The sequence below is a fragment of the Denticeps clupeoides genome, chromosome 12, assembly GCF_900700375.1.
Source record: "Denticeps clupeoides chromosome 12, fDenClu1.1, whole genome shotgun sequence".
Classification (NCBI taxonomy): domain Eukaryota; kingdom Metazoa; phylum Chordata; class Actinopteri; order Clupeiformes; family Denticipitidae; genus Denticeps; species Denticeps clupeoides.
The window spans coordinates 14,585,531-14,613,110 of NC_041718.1; the positions used below are offsets into that span (position 1 = coordinate 14,585,531).

Here is a 27,580-nt window from a genome sequence, read left to right on the forward strand (position 1 = left end):
TGACTCCATGACCTACTGCTGCCTCTACACGCTTCTTCCCCCGTTTCGCAACAGCCCGCTTGGGGCATGAGAAACAGTCCCCACAAGAGGCTCTTATTTCCAGTAACCCCCCCCTCCCGCCTTCATTTTACTGCTGCGCGGGTCAACTGCTGATCGCAATGTGCAGCTTCGCCGTGATCACGGGCCACGGAGGTTGGGGCTTCGCTGAATATCGGAAAGAATGTCTGTCCCACAGCCGCAGGCTTTTTTTTCGTTTTTTTCGTGCCTTGTTTTTATTGTGCTTCTCCTTGTTTGGCCCTGAGGCTTTCTGCACTTGCCTTGACTTGGGCCCAAATACCTGGGAACTCGCCCAAAGCTCACTATGCCTTGATCTTTGCGCAATGGCTCGGCGAAAGGGAAGATGGCAAAGAAAGAGCAGCTCCCTCACACAACACAGAGTAAACAAGGCGGACCTCCTGGGGCCGAAGCGCGCCAGAAATTCGACGGCGAACGAGGCCGATGCAAAAGCCCCAGCGCGGTTATGTGATATATACCGTCCACGTTGTACAAGCCTCCTGATTGCAAATCATTTTTCAAGGCCTACGTCGTGGCGTGTATGTTTCTGATTACTCGGTGCAGCGCAATCTATTTGGTGGTTAAACATTCTCCAGCGAGTCGTAACGTGACCCTTGACCGAGTGGAGCTGTGAGCGAAGTGCAAGTTGCCGAAGCGAACTTTTAGGCACCGTTTGTCAGGTGTGCTTCTGTTTTATTGGGCCCAGGCAAACAAAGAGGAGTGGGTGGTGGAGGATTAAAGATTTAAAGTTTAAAGTGAAGTGATTGTCACATGTGATACACAGCAGCGCAGCACACGGTGCACACAGTAAAATGTGTCCTCTGCATTTAACCCATCACCCTGAGTGAGCAGTGGGCAGCCATGACAGGCGCCCGGGGAGCAGTGTGTGGGGACGGTGCTTTGCTCAGTGGCACCTTCTGATTACGGGGCCGCTTCCTTAACCGCTAGGCCACCCCTGCCCCGAAGAATTGATCCAAGCCTCGTCCCTTGATGAGACCACAAGTAATTCGGACAGGGGGAACCGTCACACGTGCGAGCGAGGCAAGGCGGGTCAAGGCAAGGCCGTGGAGGATTCTGTGAAGGGCCATGCACGCCTCCATCAAACCCGCCACCACCAGGCGCGAGCTCTGAGCTCAGAGTTGGTAGCGCCACGGCGGCGTCACGTCTGCCGCCCTCGGTCAGTTAATAAACCGAGGATGGACCCCCTCGATCCCCGCGGATCCGTTCACTTGGCAGCACGCTCTGGTCGTGTTTATTTTAACATCTGTACTTTTATTCAACAATTGAATTTACAGCCTTTGATCCTACGCTGCTAGGTCAGGTTCTGGCCAGCCGCAATCCTGACTGGGACAAACGGCGAGATTGTTTTACAAAAAGACATCTGTTTTACAGAGACAATAGTTTTTGTTTAACAAATGTTGGGAAGGAGAAAAAAAAAAGACTAAAAATGAAGCATTCCACAATGCTGCTAACTGGAGTCTGGTGTTGGCCTCATTCGTCCCCTGCTCCGCATGTGAATGGGTCCCAGCTCTTCCCACAGATCTGCAGATCATGTCAGGTGTCTTGAGGAGCATGTGCAACGTCCGCTGAAAAGAGTAACGGCCTCCATCAGTGTTGCAGGGATGTCCACCGCTGGGACGGCAGCGCCGCGGGCCCTGGAGGGTTCCCGTGGTTCCTAAAGGAGGGGAGCTCCCGCAGAACTGTCCTCTGCATCAACCCAAAATGTCATTTTGCATTCCTCTGGAGTGTCACAACACTATAGGACTATGACGTGCTATGCCCCTTATGTCCGTCCTTTGAAGGTGTTCATGCAGGTGTAGCACCCAGAGAATTTATGGATTTCTTCAAGAGCCGCCTGTGGCAAGAAGCTGAAAAGAAAAGTAAGGAAAGTATGATGTAAGTGTCCAGCAGCAATGCAAAAGCTAGAAAAAATGCAATTTTGGCTCTCCTGCTACATACCTTTTGAGAATAACGAGAGCACGCATTGACCACGGCAAGTACACGAAGGTGGTGTTGGTCCTTACAGCATCTACTGTCCGCTGGGCCACCACTTCAGGTTTGAGGGGTGGGAAGAGCTGCGGAAACCTGTTGGGTGAATTCCAAAGGAAAAAGTGAGCGCCCTGTCCTCAAAACGCCAGTGTACACAGCTGCCTTACATAACACCACAACAGGGGTCTTCACCTGACTTTCATGCCCTGGAACATGTCTGTGTTGGTGTGGAAGGGGAGCACGGTGGTGCAGCTCACTCCTGGACAGTCCAACAAGCCCAGCGTGAGGCTCTCCATAAAGGCCAAGGAGGAGGCCTTTGACGTGCAGTAGTCGATGGTTCCCGGGATGGGCGACTGTGACAGGATGGAGTTGATGCAGACGACGTGGCCGTTACACAGCTCCAGCATACGGGGCAGAAAGGCCTTTGTAGTCTGCAGACAGGAAAGGGAGAACAGACGTGACTCCACCAAAGCCTCACTAAGTACTTGGCACACTGACAGGCCGCCACCGCATTGAGGGTTTCTATTTCTTAAGATGCCTACAATTCTCCCTGCTAGAGATAAGGCTGTTTGATCTTGACTCAAACAAGGAAAGACCAGATGCCAAGTGCTGAAAAAAGCCCTGGAACTCTCATGGTTAGGATTCCAAGAGCTCAAGCACTGAACTTGTGATTCGGAATTCCCCTCACATTCAATCCAAATGAGACTGGAATGCCCTTGGGATCCCAGTTGACACTTCTGTAATGTCGGCGCAGAGAGCAAAGCAGGCTGGCATAAAAAAGTCGCTTTCTGTCAGGGCTCTTTATGCTAATCGGCTCAGTGGGTTTTTCCCTGACATAATTTCCCTTCATACACATCTAACGCTTACCCAAAACTGGCCCAGTGTGTTGATGTGCTGGGACTTGAGCAGGGCGTCATCGTCGCTGTCCATCAAACTTTTCCCATGGACCACAGCAGCGTTATTAACGAGGATGGTGACGTCCCCGACCTGCCACATGTCAAAAGATAACGACACCCGTTAAACCTTGGAGACTGAATACATTTTCCATACAGCACAAGGTCTAATCTTTAATAGAACAAAACATTTGGCAAAAATGCAAGTACACTTTCCGCTCAGTCCAAATAATGAGAAATTTTATAAGATTCTTATTTAAATGAAGATCACTGCTACAACCAATGTGGCCCCAAGAAACCCTCTTATGTCTGTCCAGGGGTACTGATCTTGTAATAGCTGTAATAAAACTCAATCTGGGGAATTAATAAATTTAAATGTGAGCCAGGACTGAGGTCATGTACAGGGGGAGGACAGTGGAAAAACGAGCAAAAAGAACGCCTCTCACTAACCAGTCCCATCAGGGCAGTATTTTTACGACTGGAAACTTCTTAATGGCCTTCGGGTACCACTCCTCAAGACGCATACCTTTTCTCTGACCACCTTGGCTTGTCTGTACACCTCCTCCCGGTTGGCCACGTCACAAATGAAGTAGTGGCACTCGGTGCCAGACCTGGAGATCTCCTCACACGTGTCCTTCAGGCACTTTTCCGTGCGGCCCCACAAGATCACCTGGTTCAAACACCAAAATCAAGTATTAATGCTTCAGTGTTAAATGGTAAATGGCAGCCACGTAAATGGCAACTAGCTAACGAAGTGTTACTAAGTGCTAGCTAACTCCATTCTCTCATATTCTATGGACCTATTTTGACTTAAATAAAGCAACCATGATTAGCAACATTACTTAGCTACTTAGCTACGTTTCATACTGGATATGCAATCCGCTTTGTACATGTCTCAAAATAATGTTTTAGCAACCACCAATATTTTTGAGATCATGAAAGCCACGTTCTCACTAGGTGTTCTCCAGTACCGCAGATGGTCCAAATGACATGAAAGATCAAACTGCGGGCGTCAGCGCGCAGTCACGGAACTTGCGCTGAACTGGGTCGACTGTCATGTGCTGTAAAGCCGCGAGTTTAAACATATACTCCCGAGTGAAACCGCGGCACTGTTAATCATTACTAATGCTAATGAGGCTAAAGGGGTTAGCGTTTCAGGGGGTGCCTTTTTAAAAAAGAAATGAGAGGCAGGGTGGGAGTGGGGTGCGGGGGAGAAGAAATTTTTCCTCCTGACCTTCTTTTAAGCCACCACACTGTCACGAAGAGCGATAATTTGTTTAATGAATGTCCTCAGCATCTGCCGCAATTAAAAATGTACCGCCTTAATCTGCTGAATGCGCCTTCTCCCCAGGGGTGCCGAAGACAGAGGAGCTCCTTTCACTGGGAGAACAGAGAGGCCACACATACTTTTAACAGGGGGATTAGGCAGAGATGACTGAGAGAACAAACCAGGCTGTAAGGCCAATAAAGCACACTGTCATCCGAGTAGGGGACACAGGCGGGGGGGCAGCGATTGGGCAATTAGATCTGTCAGTCGGTGGGGTCACAGAAAGGTAATGAAATCAGGGATGCACCCTCCTCGTCCCTCAAACACACACATTCTCCAGGAGATTACATGGCCTGCTGGGCACACGAACCCCTGGGCCGGCTGCTCCGGCTGCCTGGAAGCTGGGTGTGTGAATATGGAGAACGGAGGCCGTGCCAGGGCTCGGGCCCGCGGTCACGGGCCGGGGATAACACGGACGGAGAAACATCCAGAAAACGATATGTTGTTTTTTTTTTGTTTTTTTTTTATTCCGCGACATAAGATTCCCTATTTTCCAACCAGAGTGCCTTTTCACGCGGACAATAGCGAAACTGATGGCCAGGCACTAAGCAGCTCGATAAGTCTGTTCACACTGCTGGCTGATCACCGCGACGGAATGGGACACATTACTTTATCTGCTGCTGGTTACTGTAATTGTTCCAATCACAGTACCACGGAGGGTCCGCCGGTTGTGTTGTGACCGCTGCAATTAACGTACACCGCGCGGCACTTGCAGCACGGTAGCAAAACCTTAAACATAAAATTTCTCTCAGTTTGCGGTACAGGATACAATTATTTGGTCAGATTTAATTGCTTGATGAGACAATTAAGAAACGTGAGTTTGCTTTGGGGCCTACTTTGCCCCGAGGTGAGATGGGACCGCCACATCAGAACCAGGTGACTGGCGGGTTGCCCGTGATACGACCTCACAGTCGTTGAGGCAAACGAACTTAGCTAGCTAGCGTTATCACTTAATTACCTGGGTGGCCTTCATTTGCAAATGTGCCGGTGCCATTAATTAAAGGCGATTTTGAATAAATAATGATACTAGGGTTTAAAAACCACAGGGAGCATAAGCACACAAGGCGGCTTCAGTACGATCCAATTATGTGAGTTCACATTTGCAAGCCTTATCACATACAAATTCTTGAAGAGTACGCAACGGGGTGACGTCCTCGCATTAGCATAGAATGAGCTAGAAGGAAAGCAAACAGGCCATGTTTAATCCCATCTCACGAAAGCACACAATGGCAGGTTTGATGAAGCGGCAGTGAGTGAAGAGGAAGAGGAGGGGGGAACTCGCACAGTCTTTCTCTGTTACAGACTAACTAGCGTGGCCTACTAACTTGTGCATGATAGCCCATTAGCTTAGCATTGGGGTTGGGGGCGCTCCATTTTCGGCGGAAAAAAAAAAAGCCCACCGTGTAACATCCTTGTTAGTTGCGTAAGGGGTGGCGGGCGTGGAGATGGGGTGTTTGGAGGGGAGTGGGGTGGGTTTTGGGTGAGGGGGCAGCAGAGAGGGGGCAGTGGGAGTTCAGGAGGCAGTCGCCTGCCGCTGTCTAATTAGAGCAGAGACAGCGGGGTCAGCGACGGGGCAATGCCCAGCTGGGAGTAGTGTGCTCCCTGCCACCCTCCCCCAAACACACTACCACACACACACACACACACACACACACACACACAAACGGCAATTTACATAGTCCCTCATTTCCTTATCATCTCCACACCGGTACCAGTCCTGGAACCTAAAAGTCTGCTGTAGGGCCACGTCTGTAGCAGCTTTGTGAGCTAGGATGGCCCCCGGGCAGCGTTCCATTTAATTCCACGGAAAAAAAGGCTGTATAATCCCAAAGTTTCCTCCAAAGACCTTCTAGATGCCTGCTCAGGTCCATATATTTGACTTCCGTCATTAGTTACAAGCAACTGCAAATTACCCCCTTTTTGTGGTCATAACTGCCCTTAAAGTGGGCAAAGTGAGACTTTCTTTAAGTCTGGGACTTTGACCACCAGCCGTAACGGGCTGCGTTCCTGTCCCAATCCCCAGGGTGCATTTATGAGGCACGTCCTGTCTCCCCTTAGCATTTCTTAAGAAAGGGGCAATTGTGAGCTCCCCTAACACAGGTGGCGTTTCCAAAGCCTTCACACCTTGACAATGCTCAACAATGAGGTGCTGACATGCATGGCGACTTCCTTTGTCGTGCGGCTGTAAAGAATATCTCTCCAAGCCGCCGTGCTCTCTGGGCCCGATGCCCCAAGGAGATTTCAGGCCGCGCAATAAAAAGATACAGAGCTACGCCATAAAGAAAACCCAGGTCCCGGATCGATTAAGATCGGATCTGAGTATTATATTATTTATAGCCATTGGCATGTATGTGTCCGCTGTGGCAGCGGCGTCAAAACTGAGCAACAGGCATCTCTGTTGTTAGTTTTGGGAACTTTCTGAAACGTTTTATTCCTCTGTGATTCCGGCCAGCCGAGCACAAAAGCACTGAATGTCAACGCCATAAGTCCTCCTGAGGCTGAATAAGACATTTCGGTCTGGTCCTCTGGACCTAGCTGGGTCTCAGTTGACTATAAAGGCTCGGCGCCTTGTGCCTGATCTTGTGAGCGTGGCGAAGCTATTAATAGCGCCAAACTTGTTTTGACGGGTGGGGCAGCTGAGACATTTCCACCCTGCCCTCTAATCCCCCCCCCCCAAAGGCTTCACTCACACCCACTCCAAGCTGGAGGGCTATCCGGTAGTGCACACAACAACATCTGAGCAGCACGTACTGGACTCAGATGTCACGGCTCTGCAGCCTGAGTCAGCGCTTCCTCCGATCGGACATGTTTATGGCTTTCTGGACCAAAGTCAACGTTGCCAGAAAACCTTGCATGGATTAGTGCCTTCCGTGCTGCGGTTTTGCCGCCGATGCGAAGCCGCATGGCCTTGGGTGACACCACCGAGAGCCCATTGTCGGTGGCTGCGAGGACACAGATTAGGCTTGTCTACATTGTGTCTGCGGTCGAACGTTCAGAAAGGGACCCTTTATGCACAGGGATGGTGCCCTCTGAATGACCCAGCTGCTTTGCAACTTGAACCAGACAGGGGACAAGCGTCCGGCGCTCCCATTGGTCGGTCCGCGGGGAGGTTGCGACCTCTGCACTGATATCACATTTTGAACAATGCACTTAATGAGGGCCTCAATTAACCGATATCGGGAAGTGGACGGTCCCGTGGACGGAAGGGGAGAGCTGCCCACGGATGACGGGCGGGGCAAATTCGGGACCGATTCCGCCGGGTAGTCTGTGCCCAACGCACCACTGGGGTTCGGATAAAATCCAGGACTTTTATGACCCACGTAACGCAGCTTTTCCAGATCTGTGCATAATTTCTCCGCAGATTTTGCGATACGGCATTTGAACGTGCAAAACTTTTCCACAGACTCCCGCAACAAGTGGCAGCAAAGACAGCAATCTGTCGCAAAGCATAACTGGAATTACGATCGGTTGCATTTGATTCTATGTGAAAGTTGTGTTGGAGCAGTGAACTATGACGTTTTAATTCTCCAACTGCATGATGAAATATGGATAGATCGGGGCAGAATGTGACCATTTGTGGCGTTTCCAACTTACTTTCTTGGCCCCCTGCTTGGCGAACTCCCTGGCCAGGTGGCGACCGATGCCCCGTCCGCCGCCGGTGATCAGCACGGTGTCGGCGGCCAGACTCTTCCTCCGGGCCGGCAGCAGGCAGCTCACGGTCGCCCGGACGATGCAGTAGAGCATCTGGATGGGGAAGAGGAGCAGGCAGCCCAGCGTCTTCGGGTCCATTTCAGCGCGGCTCCTTCTTCTTCTTTTTTTAAAAATATATAGATATATATATATAGATGTATATAAAAAAAAAAGCAAAGCGCGCTCCCGACGTCAGAACCGCGCTCAGTCGCGCGTACCCGGTTTCGGCGCCGCGCTCACGGACGCATCTCTCTCTCTCTCTTTCTCTCTCTCTCTCTCTCTCTCTCTCTCTCCCTCCCTCCTCAGATCTCCCCTCTGCGCCAGAAAGCGACAGCTAGCGACAAGTGCGCGGTGGCTCCCGCGCGCGTCTTAAAAAGGGACCATTTAATCCTGATTGACGGTTCGAGTGCCGGGGAATATCGAGTGTCCCGCGAGAGCGGGGCTTTTTTTTTTTTTTTTTTTTCTCCCCGTGTCCCCCCCCCCCCCTCAACGCAGCACCACCCGCGTTGTCGCCCCCTGCCCGCGACGATCAACGCGCTCTCGGGCACGTTCATTGCTGCCGCCGTCACCGCGCGTAACCGAGAAGTCGGGACCTCGGAGGCGACTTGGGCGCATCGGCTGACAGCTGTTGTCGTCCGAACCGGTTTCGGCGGCACTGGCGGCTCGGGTGTCAGCATTTCTTGCCAGATCACCTGAATAAAAGCCACAAAATAAACTACCTAACCTAAACCTGACCTGGAGGACGGGCTCCGAAACCAGCTGGATGGTAAAAAGTATGAAAATGTCCCACCTTAAAGCCACTTCTGGGGCATTCAGACAGAATAAAATGGAGAGTTCAGCTAAACATTGCTTCGCGCATGACTTTGCCTGAGGACAGGAAGCAGCATGTGTAATTATATATATAAAAAGAAGTGGCCATGGAGTATAAACACCAGTGGAACGATTCCTGCCAAATCCGGACTCTGAACAAGTCATTTAGCAAAGACACAAAAATGTAACTGATATTGATTTTTTAAACCAACGTAGGGTGAAAAAATCATGATTTTATTCAGTTTGGTGATTGTTCACAAAAGTGGGTGTCATTTGTAGCTCATATGATCAATGGAGGCAAGGAATTCAGCATCCAACCTTGCGACCGTGAGGAACACCCTACACTGCCCTGCGGCAACTGAACCTGTAATTAGCCAATGCAAATCAGATCTACGAATCACTACAAACGCTGGCGTGGCTCCACCCACGTGGGCAAACTTGACATTGCCCGTCACTTGAGACACAGCAGAGCGACATATTAGAGGGTGCGGATGTGAAGTGCACCAGGTCATTTTGCTGCGCCCAAGGTCATTCAGACCTTGGTTCTGCTGCTGCTGTGTGTGTGTGTGTGTACAGTACAGGCCAAAAGTTTGGACACATCTTCTCATTCAATGTGTTTTCTTTATTTTCATGACCATTTACGTTGGTAGATTCTCACTGAAGGCATCAAAACTATGAATGAACACATGTGGAGTTATGTACTTAACAGAAAAAGGTGAAATAACTGAAAACATGTTTTATATTCTAGTTTCTTTGCTCTGATTACTGCTTTGATCACTCTTGGCATTCTCTCGATGAGCTTCAAGAGGTCGTCACCTGAAATGCTTTTCCAACAGTCTTGAAGGAGTTCCCAGAGGTGTTTAACACTTGTTGGTCTAACTCTTCACTCTGTGGTCTAGCTCACCCCAAACCTTCTCGGTTGGGTTCAGGTCCGGTGACTGTGGAGGCCGGGTCTCCATTTTTTGTTAAGTACATAACTCCACATGTGTTCATTCATAGTTTTGATGCCTTCAGTGAGAATCTATCAATGTACATTTACATTTACAGCATTTATCAGACGCCCTTATCCAGAGCGACTTACAATCAGTAGTTACAGGGACAGTCTCCCTGGAGCAATTTAGGGTTCAGTGTCTTGTTCAGGGACACAATGGTAGTAAGTGGGATTCGAACCCGGGTCTTCTGGTTCATAGGCGAGTGTGTTACCCACTAGGCTACTACCACCCATGTAAATGGTCATGAAAATAAAGAAAACACATTGAATGAGAAGGTGTGTCCAAACTTTTGGCCTGTACTGTATATAAAAAGAGTACATTATGGCAGACGGCAACACACAGCCTTGCTCTTCGGAGTCAGAGCTGCCCTGGACACAGAGGGGATTAGGAGTGAGTCTGGCCACGAGAAGCCGTGCTCGGCGATGCGGGGAGGCCTGTATAAAGTGCCTCTCAAAGTAATGCAGCAAATCCGCGAGGCCATTGAGGAGCTTCCCGTCTGTGATTTTTGGCCTAGGTCCTCGGCCTATTTATTGGGGCGAAGCTGAATGGAGGGCTCTGCAGAAACTGGGAAGGGTTTTAAAGGCGGCCTCACAAAGGACGCTTTGTGCTCTCCTCCTCTTCTTAGAAAAAAAAAAAGAAGCTCTGAGCGCTCTGCTGGGAGGCAGGATGAACGGCTGTATGGTCCTGCACAAAGTTTCCTGTGCTCCGTGCTCGCACAGCTCAGGCGGTTAGCAAATCGGCCATGAAAAACCCGGCTGATCCCTGTCGATCGGCCTGAGAGTGCGTGAGAAATGCTGAAATGTTGGCCCGGGTCACGGGCTGCTCCTTGATGTCTGGTTAAGACTGCACAGGACACGGCTCGTGTCATACCCCGGCATGGCTGAGAGAGAGAGAGAGAGAGAGAGAGAGAGACTGTCCCTGCGTGGCTTTAGGCATCACTGCCATCTACAGATCAAAGGTAAAAACTTCAGTCATGGACCAGGCAATTCACTATTCACATTTGCTTCATTTGCTTTAAATAAAAAAAGTGCCTTACATTTGTATTTATTTTGTCCCATAGGATGCCACAAAATATTAAAATTAATTCTATCCATAAAAATGTGTGTGTGTGTTTTATATATATATATATATATATAAAACACACACACACACACACATAAAACACACACACACACACACACACACACACACACACACACACACACACACACACACACACACACACACACACACACACACACACACACATATATATATATATATATATATATATATATATATATATATATATATATATATATATATATATATATATATATAAAGCTATAAGCCCTTTCAGGCATGGACTCCACATAACCTCTCAAGACAAGAGATGGATCAACCCTGTCAGCACCATGTTCATCAAAACCGTTCCTGAAAACTTTTTCATGGTGTGTCAGGGCACATTATCCACCTGACAGAGGCCACTGCCATCAGGGAATGTTCTTAACCGTTAAAGGGTGAACTTGGTCTGGAACAATGTTCAGGCAGGTGGTACGTGTCAAAGTAAAAAGTCCCATGGTTTCCATCCAGAACGTTGTCCAAGGCATCACAATGCTTTTGTTGGATTTATTTTTTTTTTGCCCTATAATGCATCTTGGTGCCATGGGTGGTCGACAAAGTCAAAGATCCAAACCCCACTTACTTCCATTGTGTCCCTGAGCAAGACACTCTCCAGGGGGACTGTCCCGGTCTCTACTGATTGTAAGTCACTCTGGATAAAGGCGGTGAATGTAAATGTCTTCCTAAATAACCCACACACTCCTGTCCACATGATTCATAATAGAATGTGATGATCTGACCAGAACAACTTCTTCTGGGTTTTACTGGTGGAGCACAACATAGTCCCCCCCCCCCCCACACACATAAAATCACACACACACACACACACACACACACACACACACACACAGCAAGCAACACCTTTCATCAGCATTATAATAAGCGCCACCAAATACGCTTAGATCCCTTGGCACTTCTAGCAACACATTAACTTCCAAGAGTACTGCAAAGAAGGGAATCCAAGAAAGCCAAAAGCCTTGCTTCCAGAAATGTGTTTTTATGCATTATGAAGAAATCATTTTATGCACTGTAAAAAGACGCTATTAGGGAAAAAGCCAAGTTCACGACAAGTCCTGTACGGCTGTCCAAGATCAAGCAGAAAACTCCACCTGTGGGGTTTAAGAAGAATTTGCTTGGTAAGAATAGTTAAAAGTTCTGGTGCTCTCTCTCTCTTTCTATATATATATGAGAAATGATTTATGTATGATGGATTTTTATTAGAATACACCCATCCACAGGTGACATTACAAGATCTCATTTTCTGTAATGCCGTGTGTGAGTAAGCAGGGTTAATTGTGCTTTATGTAAGGTCAGCCAGAGGACTTGGCAGGGTGTGAACTCCAGACTGCGAGGCGGAGTTGGAACTTCAGAACTACTCGCTCCTGGCGCCCCGGCTCACGGCTGCCAGTCCTTCTCAGCCATGGACGTGGGACTCGCCATCCTCGTCATCGGCGTGGCCGCGGCCGCCGCGGCCTTCTGCCTTCTCCTGGTCGGGCTTGTGTACTCGGAGGCGATGAACTGCGACGTCCCGAGTGGGGTGGAAAGCCCCACCAAGCTGCATGCGATCCACTGCTTCTTGGTGGGAATGGCGATGGTGGTGAGTCGCGCTGCACGAGTAAAGATTCTCTGGTGCGTGGTCGAGCTCGTTTAACGCAAAGATAAGAGACCCACGCGTTAAACCCACGAGGGTTTCTGCTTCTTATATAACTTCCTGCAGCGTCTGGCCTCAGGGCTGGACAGCGGACAGTTCACTTTCTCCTTCTTCTTTTCATTAAAGCTCATACAGGTAGCAACAGTGTTGCCAGGTCCTAAATGTTGAAGTGTGGTCCCTGCATCTTAAAATTATTGTATTTTGAGAAAAATGATCGCGCACACTGCTTCAATGTAGACTTTGCAGATTATTGAGTATAATGCAACTTTTACCTACAGAACAGATCGCGTTCGGCAATTCAACTGAAGCACTGCATTATGGGATCTGTAGTTTGTGTCTTATCAGAGCTTCTTATCACCGGGCCATTATAATAGATCTACAATACAGGCCAAAGGTTTGGACACACCTTCTCATTCAATGTGTTTTCTTAATTCTCATGACCATTTACGTTGGTAGATTCTCACTGAAGGCATCAAAATGAATGAACACATGTGGAGTTATGTACTTAACACAAAGTGGAGACCTGACCTCCACAGTCACCGGACCCGAACCCAATCCAGATGGTTTGGGGTGAGCTGGACCGCAGAGTGAAGGTAAAGGGGCCAACAAGTGCTAAACACCTCTGGGAACTCCTTCAAGACTGTTGGAAAACCATTTCAGGTGACGACCTCTTGAGAGAATGCCAATGCTCATCGAGAGAATGCCAAGAGTGTGCAAAGCAGTAATCAGAGCAAAGAAACTAGAATATAAAACATGTTTTCAGTTATTTCACCTTTTTTTGTTAAGTACATAACTCCACATGTGTTCATTCATAGTTTTGATGCCTTCAGTGAGAATCTACCAACGTAAATGGTCATGAAAATAAAGAAAACACATTGAATGAGAAGGTGTGTCCAAACTTTTGGTCTGTACTGTTTATTAAATTAGTCGTGAGTTACGACGTGTTACATCGTGTATCGATTGGCTGTAAAGCCACATGAGACGACTGTACATAAACAAGCCAAGTATGTCTGTGCAGCCAGATGAAAACAGAGATCTGTACCCTGTCCCACTAATGAAATAAGTTGAAGGGGTAAAATTATCATACATTATGGGATTTTTGGAATTATTTATCGTAAAGCGGGTAATAATTATCGTACGTCTCAAACAAAACAAATGAATGCAATAAATGTTGCATCAACAAAAACACTGACATTGCAAAGTTGTCAGTCAGTCATTTTAGGCCAAATATAGGGTTGTATTTTGCCTGTGGGGCCAATTTAATACGACTGCAGAGGCTCCGTCTTCACTTGACCTAACTTTAAGGATATAAACCTGTTGTGTCTAAACTTCTTCTGTTGGCCTGTCTGTCTGTATTCTGGTCTGGTGAAGTCTTGAAAACACACAAAGCAGTAAAAATGGAACAATTATGCAAATTAGATATAATATTGAATGCATTACATAATATTAATGATTCTAGACACTAGTGGTCATGCTGGTGTAGAAAAACAGCAACCGTAGGCCCTTTTTTGCATCAACATAGTTAAGATGCCTTCTCTCAAACCAGGGAAGAATCTTGGAACGCCTTGGCCTGTGTGACCAAAGCCGATTGGTCCGTTGGCTGGCGGACCGGTCCCTTCGCAGAAGAGGCCAGCGTGCTGGACTCCGGATCAAAAATGCAACCTTTGCTGGGGTTCCAGTCAGAGTGTATGAGCCCACGGCTGCCTCTGCAGGCAAGAGGAGAGGTCTGGTGTACTTCCACGGCGGAGGCTGGGTGGTGGGAAGTCTGGGTAAGTTGAAGACAAGACCCTCACCAGTCTGGCTGCTGAACAGTGCTGTTTTATTTTTGGATTCCTACTAATTGCATGAGGAACTGAGTTGTATGGATCCACTGTCCTGTTTTCCCCCCTCAGAGACCGTTGATGATCTGTGCCAATACATTGCGGAGAAGAGCGAAGCTACGGTTGTGTCTGTCAGGTAACCATTCATTCTCAGCGCAACACAAGATTCCAAAAAAAAAATTGGAGACCTGCTTATTTTGAATAAAAAAAATTGCAGAGATTATAAATCATTAAGGCCTTGGTGAGCAGTGGGCAGCCATAACAGGCGCCCAGGGAGCAGTGTGTGGGGACGGTGCTTTGCTCAAGGGGACCTCAGTGGTAACTTGGAGGTTTGTGAACCCACAACATTCCGATTACGCGTCTTCACTGCCCCCACATACATATTCTGGTAGTAGCCTAGTACCCTGTGGTAGTAGCCTAGTGGGTAACACACTCGCCTATGAACCAGAAGACCCAGGTTCAAATCCCACTTACAACCATCGTGTCCCTGAGCAAGACACTTAACCCTGAATGTCTCCGGGGGGGACTGTCCCTGTAACTACTGATTGTAAATCGCTCTGGATAAGGGTGCCTGATAAATGCTGTAAATGTAAATGTTCCGAAAACCAGCAACCAGACATGGCTTTGAAAATCACACCTTTTGTTGCTGAACCTTAAACTGGCCTGCAGATAAACTTTATAAAATGAAAAGGTTTGGCATTAGATTTTTAAAGTGGTAACAGAGAAGCGATAGAACAGACTGTAATGTTGTTATATTTGTCCTGCACCCTACAGTTACCGCCTTGCCCCTGAGCACAGGTACCCTGCCCACCTGGATGACTGTGAGGCCGCCACCCGCCACTTCCTGACTGTGGCGGAGGCCAGCTTCGGGGTGGACCCACGTCGAGTAGCGGTTGGAGGGGACAGTGCAGGGGGAAACTTGGCAGCTGCGCTGTGCCAGCGACTGGCCAAGAAAGAGAACGGGCATCTGCTCGCACCCTGTGCCCAAGTTCTTATCTACCCAGCCCTGCAGATGGCAGATTTCAGCCTGCCATCGTACCAGCAGAACCATGCCGTGCCCCTATTGTTGCGTGGCCGGATGGCGTTCTATTTCCTGCATTACCTCAACGGGGACATGTCGGTGTGCCAGGACGTGCTGGAAGGCAGGCACGTCCCCGCCGAACTGATGCTTCGCTACAGGAAGTGGCTCTCCCCCGACAACCTCCCAGCAGAGTTCAGAGCGCGAGGATTTTGCCAGCAGACGCCTCCTGGCCACGACGGTGAAGTTTATCACATTATCAAAGCGGGCCTGGAGCCTGAGGTCTCCCCCCTGCTAGCCGAGGACGACGTGGTCCGCTCCACACCGCCAGCTTTCATCCTCACCTGCGAGTATGACGTGCTGAGAGACGACGGCATCCTCTACGCCAAGAGGCTGAAGGATCTTGGCGTGCCGGTCACCTGGCAACACATTCCTGATGGTTTCCATGGGATCATCAACTTCCGTAAGGGCTGGCTGTCTTTCCCAAGCGCAGAAAGGGCCTTGGACAGCGTGGTGAGATACTTGGAGAATTTGTAGAGAAGAAAGCCTTGGCAATTGTGGCAGTTACTCAGGTCTAAGAAGAATATAGTAAATTGATTTAATGCATAGAGCCGACGTTTGAAAGAGGCAACTACTGAAAATCTTAAAAAATTAATTCTACAATCTTTTTTGCTAAATATTAACAAAGCTTAATTTGACTGATTACATTTTGATTAGATAATTATAATTAAACTAATTTGTGTGTGGTCACACGTATGGAGACATCAAAGCATTGTCTTCAAAGAGTGGAAAAAGTCTAGTGAGTAACACACCAGAAGACCACTTACTACCATTGTGTCCATGAGCAAGACACAGAGTGTCTCCGGGGGGGACTGTCCCCAATGATTGTAAGTCATTCTGGATAAAGGTGTCTGATAAATGGCATAAAAATGTAAATTACATTTACAATATTTATCAGACGCCCTTATCCAGAGTGACTTCAGTAGTTACAGGGACAGTCCCCCCTGGAGGTTAAGTGTCTTGCTCAGGGACACAATGGTAGTAAGTGGGATTTGAACCTGGGTCTTCTGGTTCATAGGTGAGTGTGTTACCCACTAGGCCACTACCACCCTGTTTGTCTGCCCTGTTTGTCCAGCATGCATGTTTTATCCAGCATGCATTGGAGGCTGAAATGCTGAACCGCCCTGTAATTTTGGTAGGCTACAGTGACACTGGACTGTAATCTTAATTTGCCTTTAATACATACAATCGTGCTCTTTTGCATTTTATTTCAGTGAATTTCACGCATCAATCAAAAGTCATTTTAAATTCATTTTTCTTTGCTGTATTTTATTGTCCATTTAATGGATTCTTTGTGTAAAAGGTTTAATGCATTCAAATAAATAAAACTAATATTGATATTTTGTTGTGTACATTTGTTTAAGGAGCTAGTTGTTTGCTGCTTGGACTGTTGTGTCCATGTATGTTGTGTCCATGGCAACGCCGTCTGTCCTTCCCTGCAACGGCGGTGGCATCCGGTTACAGCGTGCATGTGTGTCTGAGCATTTTTTACAAGGTAGAATAAGTGGTGAAGCATGATGGCGAAAGGAGAGAGCAGTAATAAGTGGATGCAGCCCGGCTGGAGAGTCGAACAGAAGTATGCGAATAAAGTACTCATCGGGAACTGGGCAGAAGACAGGTTGCAGGTAGGGACCATGCATATGACATAAAATTATCTTTCCAGCTAATTACTAACTTAACATGACAATGGCACTGCTGTGTTAACTAAAACTATTTTGAATGTACGACATTCAGTTTTGCAGCTGATCTGTGGATGTACACTTCCATCCCATCACCATTTCTTAAACGGTCTATTCTGCAGACAGTGACATTTACATTTGTTGTCATAAACCATGCCTACTTCAGATAATTCCTTCAAAACTTCATATGTATTGAGAATACAATCAGACACATATATCATATTATTGGATATAAAATTTGTAGCATCCCTAGTTTATGCACATGATGAATAGGGCAGCACATAAAATTTGAGATAAGACTAGTAGTGAGTTTTAAATGCTAACATAAGAAATGTATTCGTTTTTTTACTGATATATACTGATTAGACCCCAGGAGGAGTATGTTTCCCATATGTATCCCCAATAAAAACCTCTGACAAATATGGAATTTTTTTGTATTCTAAATTTCCTTATTATTATTATCATAAATACCAGTGTGCAGTGCATAAACATGACTCGGGTACCAATTTTGGGAACTTTTCATCTGATGGGTTTGCTGCACAATCACTAAGTCGAGAACAAGACTAATAATCAGCTGCTCTGAACCATAGTATATGGTAATAACAGGTCCATTGGAGCTAATGCTATTTTATGACATCATAATAAAAAAGTGTTGTGCCATACTAATGTTAACTTGTTATTGGCTTTGCAATTAATCAAGTTTCACGAGCTTCTCATGACTGGACTGTCCCCATACATACACTTTTATCATGCAAAATTGGCATCGTTTACCCTTCAGCAGCTTGCACTATGAATCCATTAGAGATGGGGTCACGAAACATGGTGCTATGTGTCACTGAGAAAAATATCCAGCGGGTAATCACTTTCCCACTGGCAGCCAGTTAAAGTACAGTGCATCTGCCCTTTCTCCTGTTGCGCAGCCAAGGTCTTCCCCCTGCTGCCGTGGTGGCGTCGTTCCAAGATGTCCAAGAAGCACAGCAGCACTTCACTCTGTTTTCAGATCCATGCAAAAGTGATTAAAGGCTCCTGCATTAGCCCGGTCAGCACCAGCAGTGGCTTTGAGAAAGCAGAGACTCAGCTTAATGGCGGTGATGTGCAATGCGCGTGGTCAGGCCATCCACAAGGGATATTGTGGTTATGCATAAGTGATCAATACAGGAAATGTGGGCTCTGATAGGCTCCGGCTTTTGTTGTTTAGAGTCTCAGAGCCTCTTTGAACCATCTTTGTTCATGTGTGCCTCACGCCTCCCCCTTCATTGACAGTTTACTCGTGAATGCAGAACTGCCAGCAGCAGTAACCGCCTGGATTACAGGCCACAGTGGGACCACAGACCAGACATATCCATGAGACAGAGGGCTCTACGTAAAGGAGAGGTCAGCTAAACTTTCTTGAATCATTTACACCCCACACATACTTTTTAATTTCTTTATAGGAAATGCTTTCATGGCATTTATCAGAAGTCCTTATAGAGAGTGACTAACAATCAGTAGCTACAGGGACAGTCCCCCTGGAGACACTCAGGATTATGTGTTGCTCATAGTACGTGGGGTTTGAACCTGTGACTTTGTGGTCTTTTGGTTCATAGGCGAGCATGTTACCCACTAGGCAACTAACACCCATGTTACAGAAACAGTAAGGCATGCTAGCACGTCTTACAAAATTTTAATATTGTGTAAAATATTTAAAGAAGCTACATGCATTACATGTAAGTAATATATTCACTTCTGTGAAATATTTCCATTTGTACACTTGGTTGTGATTCAATGCCTTTTGAATTAGAAATACAAATGAGCCTTTTTACATGATATAATTTTTTTTATTTGCTAGTTAACCATGTATAGGCCCATATAGAAGAATTTTTTTCTCCTCTTAATACACAGCAAAAGTCCTGTTGTCTTACACTTGCAGTCTAGAGAAAAGGGCAATACCAGAAGATGGCGCCAAATACAATTTTAAAACGTTTTTTTAAACGTTTTAAATAAAAGACCAGGATAAAATAGTGAATAATAATAATAATATGTCAGTGCTGAATGTCTAAAGGGGAAATGATGCGTTCCAGGGTCTTCCTGCGAAGCTGCTACTTGCTCATCACAACACCCCATCTTCGCATTACCTGGTGTCACTGTACGACGAGACGTATGGACGCCGCAGCTGTGCAGCCCTGCCCAAAATGCGCTCCTGGCATTCAGACAAGCTGGGCTGGGTTCCAGAAAGGTCCGACCACCCCGTCACAGGTACAATAGGGCCCTTTATTTGCATTACAGCGTGAAATTGATGGTGTAGCATGTGTTAAGCATGTAGACTTGTAACAGTGATGAATTATCCAGCAATTCTAGCGCCAGCACATTTTTGTGCAAATTCGGTTGTTTGCCACCAAACCTTCTAAAAGTCGTACTTTAAAGTTATTTAAAGGTGAGGCAGAATGCCTTTCATTCGTTCCAAATCTGTCAGTGCGCTAATTAATGACTGCAGAGAGGAGCAGCTGAGTCCCTCCCCCCTACAGACCCCCTCCTCTAACTCTCCTTTAGCCCCTGCAACTAACTTCGGCCTGGCAGAGAGAGTGCAGGCGCGTCTGGAGCGGCAACAGCACTGGCAGGGCCGGCCCGCGACGAGCGTCTACCGGGCGACTTACCCACGCCACCCAGTCTCGGCCTTCCAGCAGCCCCGCCGCTCCGGCCTGCGGCCCATACATTTGACCAGCCCGGACCTGCAGCGGACGCTCCAGCCCCGCAGACTGACCGCAGCAGACACCCCAGACAGAGAGATTCCCTCCATATAAATGCCACAAGGCTTTCTCTCGGGATTGGCTTGGCAATTAAAGGAAGTGGAGCAGGCTGGTATAGGAAATTACTTTTGGAAAACAAAAACTGTGCAGACACTGCAGTTAGATCTGAGACAGAAGTGTAGAAAACTGGAGTGCTGGATTTTTTTAATGCCTTTGTGTCCATATAAATCTCATGTGTTAATCTCATGTTTGTGTGGATTTGTTTTGAATAAAGATCGAAGGAATTACATTGTGCATCATTTCACACCACCAATATTAAATATGAATTATTTGAATTGATCCAGGTTTTTATTGTTTACAATATTGATTTTTATTGGTATTTATATTCTTCATTGGGATCAATGCTGATGAAAGGTATGAAATCAGAATGAAGACCTATTGGTACCATTTTTCTGTAAGCAATGCTAAGTTTGTGTCACGCAAAGCACTTATCGAGGGAGCTTTCTCAATCACATCTGACCACTAACCATTTTCTTAGTATTTGTGGTAAAATAAGCAAAACCCAAATCATGAGTTTAAAAAATGCTTTAAATGATTGGTGAACAATGGGTGTCCTATAATGGCTCATTCAGAATTCAGATGCTGCCTGTGGTGTACCTGAAATGCATTCCCAGAAGAAACAGAAACAGAATTTTCATGGATGTAATTTGCCTCCTTACTTTCCCCAGAATGACCCTTGGGGTGGAGACAGAGAAGCATCTGATCACAACACTTACACACAACAAACACCAAGTCATTTTGGTGGGGAAATTCTGATGGGACTTGTCCAACTCCCATTCAATTAGGTGTTTAATTACAGGGAAGCAAAGTGTTTAATTACAAGAAATCAGGGATGCTTGTGTTTGATGGTTGGCCATCTGTGTCACCCTCCTCCTTCTGTTTGGTAATGCTGCACAAGGTCTCTGCATGATCCCCCTGATGGTCATTAGAATATTGTAGAAGTGTGATTGGGGTCTGTGTGCGTGTGGCTGGGTGAGAGCTGGTGTTTGTTGCTGGCTGCAATGTTCACATGACTTTTCCTCAGACCTCTATACTCTTGTGGAACTTATCCTTTTGCCACTTGATGGCGCCAAAACAACATGTCACTAGCAAGTGATGGAACAAGGTAACTGTCCAAGATAAGAAATTTTTGTCAACCATCATATATTATTCCCCTCTTTTCTCATCCAAGCATCCAACCACAACCACTGTATTCAAAATGTTATATGATATTATACAATATTTACATATATTTATATATATAACCATCCAACCATATATGACCATCCAATCATACACACACACACACACACACACACCGTGTGCTGTGTATCAATGACAATCATGTCATTTTCACTTTCATAAGAATTTGTGACATATTAACAGGAAAACTGAAAATGATTCGTAGTATTTATTCCTTTATTTTAACATGATCAAAAAAAGATTTGCAACAGTAGTACTTTCAGGCAATGGAATGAATGTATAGAAAGACCCTATAAGAGATGAGAAAACGGTTACATTAACAGAGCAATGGACAACGCTGCAATTAAAAATTAAAGCATGCCAAATCATGGATATGGTCATGATATGTATTGACATACATACTCATTAAAATACATAAATACATACAATACAATACAAGTATGTTGTTTTTGAGGTGACCACCACTTAAAGATTAATTGACCTTGAGTCAAAAGTTTACATAACCTTTTGGGCAACTATCTGACTCTCAAAGTGATATCAGTTGTAAATGATTAACTGTTTGTCATTTCTACTAAAACATTTGCAGATATGAATGAAGATAAAAAAAAAAATTCATTACAATTGGAATGAATTATTTTACCTCTTGGACTAAATGATGGTTCTCAGGTTACATATTGTCTGTCAGATGGTTTGCAAATAAATAGCTGGTTATCTGTTACTGAGACAATGAACTCTTTGCTCCTAATAGTTTGGCATCGTTACAGCAGTTACACTGACATCACCAACTTTATAAATTTTAGACTTAATTTATTGCCTTGGAAAAGTGGTGTGACAACTGAAAAATATGAAAAACATTTCTGACAGAGACATCTTTCATTTATCTGACTCTGGATGCAAAATTTATCCATCTGAGCTGCACTGTAATTATTTACAGGAGTCTTATTATTATTTTTGTTCATTCCCACTGATTGCAGTATCTTGTGCTTGAAATGTCAGAACCTCAAGGTTATTCTCTCTTTATATTTCCCCTACTGTCTGAGGTTCATCTTTAGCCCAGCTCTCTTAAACGCTAGTCTGAAGAGTGCTCTCTTCAGGAAGTGTTAGGACAAAAGGGAACAGGATGCCCTTGGCGGTTACGAGAACACTGAGGTCCTCTGCAACGAAGCAAGGAGAGACCTCATCTGCAAGGAACCTCATCGTAAACTGTCGACTCACGCAGTAGATAACCTCATCCATGGTAACACACTGGAAGGCGGGGCAGTGTGCTAGCCGCTTAGCGCAGCATTCGTACCACAATCGCGCCACAGTATGGTAGCGGTAGACATTGATGCCAAACGAGGGACTAACGTCAAATCGATAGAGGAAATTCCGTACTGCCACCATCTCGGTGGTCCGTTCTTTAGTGCCCACTATCAGACTTTTCCTCCAGGTGTTCGTTTTGGGACTGTAGCGTAGCAGGGTGTACCTTAAGGTGCCCCCAGACACGAAGAGCTCACCATTGCAAGCTGTGGCTCGATGGGCAACTGCAAACGTGTCGTTAGGCAACGGTGCAACAAACAACCATCTATTTGTTCGTGGGTCGTAGCGCTCAACAGTTGAAAGGCACTCTCCTCCAATGGCGTAGACGTAGCCCTGCAGGGCAACCAGCTTACAGTGGGGCCTGGCTTCATTCATGGGGCATATTTCATTCCAAATGGAAGTCATTGGATTGTAGCTGAACACCCTCCTTGAAGGAACACTGTCACGGTCGCTTCTCTGGCAGCCAACAGCAACAAACAGATAGTTGTCCATTGTGCAGACGGCTGAACCGACAGACAAGACCTCTTGAGGAATATCACACTGTAGGTGCCAGGTATCTTTGTAGTCATCGTAATAATAGAGCCCACTGGAAGCGTTGGGATTTGAGGGGTCTTTTGTTCGTGACTGGTGTCTGGACCAGTCAGGCGAGTCCATGTCCGCTACCATGAGGCATTTCTTGCCTTTCATGCGCAACTTTTGGATCTGCTCCCTCTCCCCTGCCATCAGCCTGCCATACAGGCCAGGGTCCCTGAGGACCTGGAGGTAGTTGTCAGACATGACTCGGAGACATGCCTGCTGCAGAGAAGCATGGCCATGCATCTTTGCCAGGCTGAGGGCCTCCAGGCAGTTGCCTAAATGAAGCTTACCCTTCAGATTGTCCAAACTGTAGCTGCCTAAGTTCTCTGGGGGAAAGTGTACAAATTTGGCCCCAGCAACAGTTTCCAGGCTTGGCTCATTGGTCTCCCTGGGGCTGGAGGTATTTTTGCCTGGCATTGTGTGGCGGACAGGTGCATGCTCAGACACTGAATTTTTTGCTGCTGTCAAATAGCTGTCCTTTCGTATGAGCCCTCTGATTGGCTCGCTGAAGGATGTTGGCTCTGGACTGACAGGAGAATGGGCATCCTCAGCCGAATCTTGACTTAATGCTAAATCTTGCATGATCAAAGTAGACGTTGGCGAACGGGGATAGTCGTTGTTGCTGCTGCCAACCGCTGTCACATGCTGAGGTTTTAATGTCATACTACCACCACAGGTCAGACGTTTGGGTCTGCTGATGGATTCAATGCATGGAAATGACTGGGATGAAGACTCCACATAATATTCATAGATCTTTCCATGGACCTTTGGCTCATCAGCTCCGCCCAACACAAGTTTGGTGTCCTCCATTTTAACCTCAGCTTTGGACTGAAAGCTGGAAAAGTTGCCTTGGTGACCCACATCCCGCCTGAGTTCACGGCCCACACTCACTGCGCCGTCCAACTTCCTCAGCATGCAAGGGGACCTTCGCCCAGTCTTGATAGCTGAACCAGTTTCACTTGCATGGTCCACCGACAAGGTCATTTTTTGTTTGCTAGCATCTTCCACAGTACTCATTTGATCTTTATCTGAAATTTTGCTGATTGCCAAGACTTCCTGTTGTGCTAATGTTTTGATGTCCATAGTGGCAAATTCCTTTCTTGTGAGCTGGTTTTCCAGTGTAGTTTCTAAATCATGTATTTCAGGTGTGTGAGCTGAAATTGTACTCCCCAGAGATTGTTTGGTCCTTGTTTCCTCTCCTGAGGTTTCTTTTGATGTCATTTTACGGTGTCGTAGATCCACTTTGCAGCCGCTGCAGATTTTGGGCGATGATGAAGACTGGCTTGACGGCGACGAAATCGTCCTGTCATCCTGACCCTGTCCTTGGGCCCTGGAACTGTAGTAGCGATATACCCAAGAGATGAATAAAACCGTGGCCATGGAGAGCGTCAGCTTCCCCAGCAGCTGCATGTCGAAGCGCATGCCCAGGAAATCGGCTATGGGCATTTCTGGTCTGGCAGGTCCCTCTGCTCTCCGGACATGGGCTATTTACGCTGGATTGAGCTCCCGGCACATTTCAACCGAGGAAAGAACGATTCCACTCCTGTCCCGTGCTTAGCAGAGCCGACGAGTGATGAACTGTGTCAGCTCGCCGTGTCGCACAACTGCCCTCCGAACCTGATACCTGCATGACACTATTTGCATCCTGCTCCCTGAAAGCTGTGGGAGGGGCCACTGCACTCCACCTGCAGCAGGTGACTGCTCTGGAAAGGAAAACAAGCTATGTGAGCTATGGTTGTGCCACTGCAGGGCTTACTATTAATCTCTGACAGGACCCAATTTCTTTCACCTTTAATCTCTTAATAAATCGGGTTTAAGATTGTGAATGAGTCATGCCTGTTTTTGATAGCACTGTGGTGTTTGAACACGAAGAACATGAATTAGAGAGTCATATTTCTCTATTTGCCAATACGTCTAAATTATTATAATGATAGGTAACACACCCAAGCTGGCACAAACATGTGGCTGCAGTGCATGTAGGATGTAATTTGTCTAAAGGGTGGTGTATGGCTGATTTGTCACAGTATGAAAATGGCCATTGAACAGGATCTTGTTGTTTGCATAATGAAAGCTGGGAGATCAAAGGTCCTTTACCATGACAACTCGTGCAAAAAAGATATTTTACTACATAGTTTCTTGACATTGTACTTTGGTGTCAGGTATGGAGTTGTTGGACAGTTTCCTATTTCATTGTTAATATATCTTTTTTCTTTTTTTTTTTTTTTTTTGGGGGGGGGGGGGGGGGTGCATCAGCTGGTTGATACAAATGAGGAATGTAGACTTTCTTGCTTGACTGTCATCCATATTTATGAACCACTCTGCCACACACTCGCAGATGTTTCTGTCACACAGATGCGGCATTCACATCGCAGTGCCTCAGTTGTCATCTTTTTTAATTGCCTTTTCTGATAGTGGTAAACTGGACCCTCACTCAGTGTGTGTCTATGTATGTGTATCTTCGATCTGGTGTTTGCAGACCTCTCACAAGGAGATATTTGAATTGCTATCCTTTTTATTTTTTAAGTTTGGCCACCAGACACGGTTTGGCCACCAGATATCATGGCCTTCATGCGGGACAAAGGCAACCTGAGCCCAGTGGCACGCTTGGTGGTGAATAATTCACCACAGGTCCACAAAAGCCTCCTCCTGATGTCTCCCCTTATCATGTGTCAGCTGGGCATTTTCTTGGCAGCATGGCTAATGCAACAGCCGTGGTGCATAGCACGAGGGTCACTTTCAATTCCTTTTTCTTCTTATACAATTAATCCTTCCACCGATGTTGCATGTACAGTGCAGTAATGGATGCTGCAATAACCATTGCATTACTTGGTTATTCTGTTATTTGAGAATCTTAGCTTAGAATAACAGTAACAGAAATGCATAAACTCTTCAGGTGCCAGTGGTCTTGGAAAATGGCTGACAAGATTCCACTCAACAAAACTGAAACAAAATAATTGCTTAGCTCATGATTAAATTCTTTCCTTTTTGGTAAGCAATGTCCCATTCCAGTCTCAAATATCAATGGGGTGTTAAATAGACCAAAAAACAAGAAACGATAATATAAAAAATGGCAAAAATTAACAATAACAAAGCTAAATCTAATAAAAAAACTGTATGTAACTACTAGAGTGATCACTAAAATTGCATGATTCTCTTCATGACACTCCCAAAGCTGTCCCACAAGCATCAGTTCAAGAGGGAGGTGAAGGAACCACAAGCAGGAAGGACCCACGGTCCCTATTTTGCTAAGCCCACAAATCTCCTCTCCTACCTCAGGCTTTGGGGCCTAATCCTTTAATACATAGTGTGTCTAGAATATCTTAAATTGCAATGCTTCTGAATACCAAAAGTGTAGGATTAGTATGCATTAGCCTGCCACGTGTTAGCAAGAGGGACCGAGGAGGAGAGGACAAACTTTTGGGACACCGCTGAGAGGGTTAAATCCCAGCATGTGAGGAGAAGCGCTCCCCGCCTAATTACTTCCGCTCAGATCCGGTTCAGGGGAGGACCGGTAATGCTACTGGAGGAGTGGCGGCATTTTCACATCTATGAACATTTCTGCCGTGACAACAGGAAAGCTGAAGCAGGAAGGTGACCGTGGGGACAGCTTCAAATGAAGTGCCCACAAGTTGAAATAAGAAAGGTAAAAGACTCCACCACAGTCTGGAGCTGAATCGCGGTGGTGGTGGGGGGTTTCGGTATCTCTCGCAGTGCATATGAATTTTTTATGCATGCACACCTGTACGGCTGTTCTAATGCATTACATATATAATTGTGAGGAATGTTTCATGCTGCCTATAAAACAGGTATTAAAAGATATTGACTATGGACCACCACTTGGAGATCTCCTATTAATTAACATTAACAGCAACACAGGACCAATGCTAATGGGTGCATATAATGACAACCTACATTTTTGAATTTATACAGGAGAATTTTTCTATTTATTTGTCGCCCTTTTAACATAATAGCAGAAGGAGACTCACGCCACATTAAGTTGATCATCTCCATTTTAATACAGGTGATATGAAACAAATGCAACAACCCTGTTTTACACTCAGCTTCACTTGAGCTTGATTTATTTTTGGAGTGTGTGTGTGTGTGAGGGGGGGGGGGGGGGGGTGAGAAGAGGATATGGTGGCTAACATGATGGCTAATGTTAGGTAAGAGTTACGTACTGTACACAATGCAGGTCACTTATGATAATATGCAACAGTTAAATAACGGATTACACGTCAGTGACAGTGAAACGCGGTGGGCATCACCGCAAACATGGAGCAGAGAAATTATTCCAACGTCACATGCACCACAACCCCCAAAAAGTCTGACAGACAACATGATGCGAGTCTGTTCCTTCCTTCCTCATTCCACCCGCCACACAAGTGTCAGTGTTGGACAATATGAGGTCGTGAGGTTGGTATATTTCTTCCAAGATCTTAAGCATTCGATTTTTCTTTTTCCTGAAATGGAAACAGGGAATGACCAAATACAAGCAAAAAGAAACAAAAAAAAGAAAGATAAAAAAAAAATGGTATGAACTGATGATCTCCTACTGTCGATATCTCCAGTGCCTTCCCCCAAAACCCAATATATTCTTTTTTTTATCTTTATAATTTTCATTATTTACAGGGGTTTACACAAAATACACTTAAA

General features: G+C 46.1%; 4 protein-coding genes across 5 annotated transcripts; 2 read left to right on the plus strand and 2 right to left on the minus strand.

The window, feature by feature from the left end:
• Positions 1 to 1,305: 1,305 nt before the first annotated feature.
• On the minus strand, positions 1,306 to 8,705 carry dhrs3b (dehydrogenase/reductase (SDR family) member 3b). 2 transcript variants are annotated; one of them, XM_028998567.1, is made up of 7 exons: positions 8,689 to 8,705; positions 7,858 to 8,074; positions 3,463 to 3,606; positions 2,911 to 3,030; positions 2,236 to 2,474; positions 2,014 to 2,139; positions 1,306 to 1,922 (listed from the first exon to the last, which is right to left on the minus strand). In XM_028998567.1, exons 2-7 carry the CDS (start codon positions 8,050 to 8,052, stop codon positions 1,838 to 1,840), a joined length of 909 nt encoding a protein of 302 aa, XP_028854400.1. In that variant the 5' UTR covers positions 8,053 to 8,074; positions 8,689 to 8,705; the 3' UTR covers positions 1,306 to 1,837. The 2 variants fall into 2 exon arrangements, with proteins under 2 accessions (XP_028854400.1, XP_028854397.1); XM_028998564.1 differs by lacking the exon at positions 8,689 to 8,705 and having other exon boundaries at positions 7,858 to 8,357.
• Positions 8,706 to 12,221: 3,516 nt separating this feature from the next.
• aadacl4 (arylacetamide deacetylase-like 4) lies at positions 12,222 to 16,219 on the plus strand. The gene is made up of 4 exons (XM_028999236.1): positions 12,222 to 12,453; positions 14,054 to 14,276; positions 14,400 to 14,463; positions 15,102 to 16,219. Exons 1-4 carry the CDS (start codon positions 12,277 to 12,279, stop codon positions 15,880 to 15,882), a joined length of 1,245 nt encoding a protein of 414 aa, XP_028855069.1. The 5' UTR covers positions 12,222 to 12,276; the 3' UTR covers positions 15,883 to 16,219.
• A 495-nt stretch (positions 16,220 to 16,714) lies between these two features.
• Positions 16,715 to 20,114, plus strand: cfap107 (cilia and flagella associated protein 107). The gene is made up of 4 exons (XM_028999332.1): positions 16,715 to 17,030; positions 18,348 to 18,458; positions 19,145 to 19,319; positions 19,614 to 20,114. Exons 1-4 carry the CDS (start codon positions 16,920 to 16,922, stop codon positions 19,862 to 19,864), a joined length of 648 nt encoding a protein of 215 aa, XP_028855165.1. The 5' UTR covers positions 16,715 to 16,919; the 3' UTR covers positions 19,865 to 20,114.
• Positions 20,115 to 21,700: 1,586 nt separating this feature from the next.
• klhdc7a (kelch domain containing 7A) lies at positions 21,701 to 26,782 on the minus strand. Its single transcript, XM_028998116.1, has one exon. The coding sequence runs from the start codon at positions 24,371 to 24,373 to the stop codon at positions 22,115 to 22,117; it is 2,259 nt and encodes a 752-aa protein (XP_028853949.1). The 5' UTR covers positions 24,374 to 26,782; the 3' UTR covers positions 21,701 to 22,114.
• Positions 26,783 to 27,580: the final 798 nt, after the last annotated feature.

Coding starts and splice junctions, on each gene's coding strand:
- cfap107 (XM_028999332.1), top strand. CDS start 16,920: ATGATGGCGAAAGGAGAGAGCAGTAATAAGTGGATGCAGCCCGGCTGG. Junction 17,031..18,347: donor GGGCAGAAGACAGGTTGCAG/GTAGGGACCATG, acceptor CTTCATTGACAG/TTTACTCGTGAATGCAGAAC. Junction 19,320..19,613: donor GTCCGACCACCCCGTCACAG/GTACAATAGGGC, acceptor ACTCTCCTTTAG/CCCCTGCAACTAACTTCGGC.
- aadacl4 (XM_028999236.1), top strand. CDS start 12,277: ATGGACGTGGGACTCGCCATCCTCGTCATCGGCGTGGCCGCGGCCGCC. Junction 12,454..14,053: donor TGGTGGGAATGGCGATGGTG/GTGAGTCGCGCT, acceptor CTCTCAAACCAG/GGAAGAATCTTGGAACGCCT. Junction 14,464..15,101: donor GCTACGGTTGTGTCTGTCAG/GTAACCATTCAT, acceptor TGCACCCTACAG/TTACCGCCTTGCCCCTGAGC.
- klhdc7a (XM_028998116.1), bottom strand. CDS start 24,373: ATGCCCATAGCCGATTTCCTGGGCATGCGCTTCGACATGCAGCTGCTG.
- dhrs3b (XM_028998567.1), bottom strand. CDS start 8,052: ATGGACCCGAAGACGCTGGGCTGCCTGCTCCTCTTCCCCATCCAGATG. Junction 3,607..7,857: donor CCAAGCAGGGGGCCAAGAAA/GTAAGTTGGAAA, acceptor TGTTTGAACCAG/GTGATCTTGTGGGGCCGCAC. Junction 1,923..2,013: donor GCTCTCGTTATTCTCAAAAG/GTATGTAGCAGG, acceptor TTTTCTTTTCAG/CTTCTTGCCACAGGCGGCTC.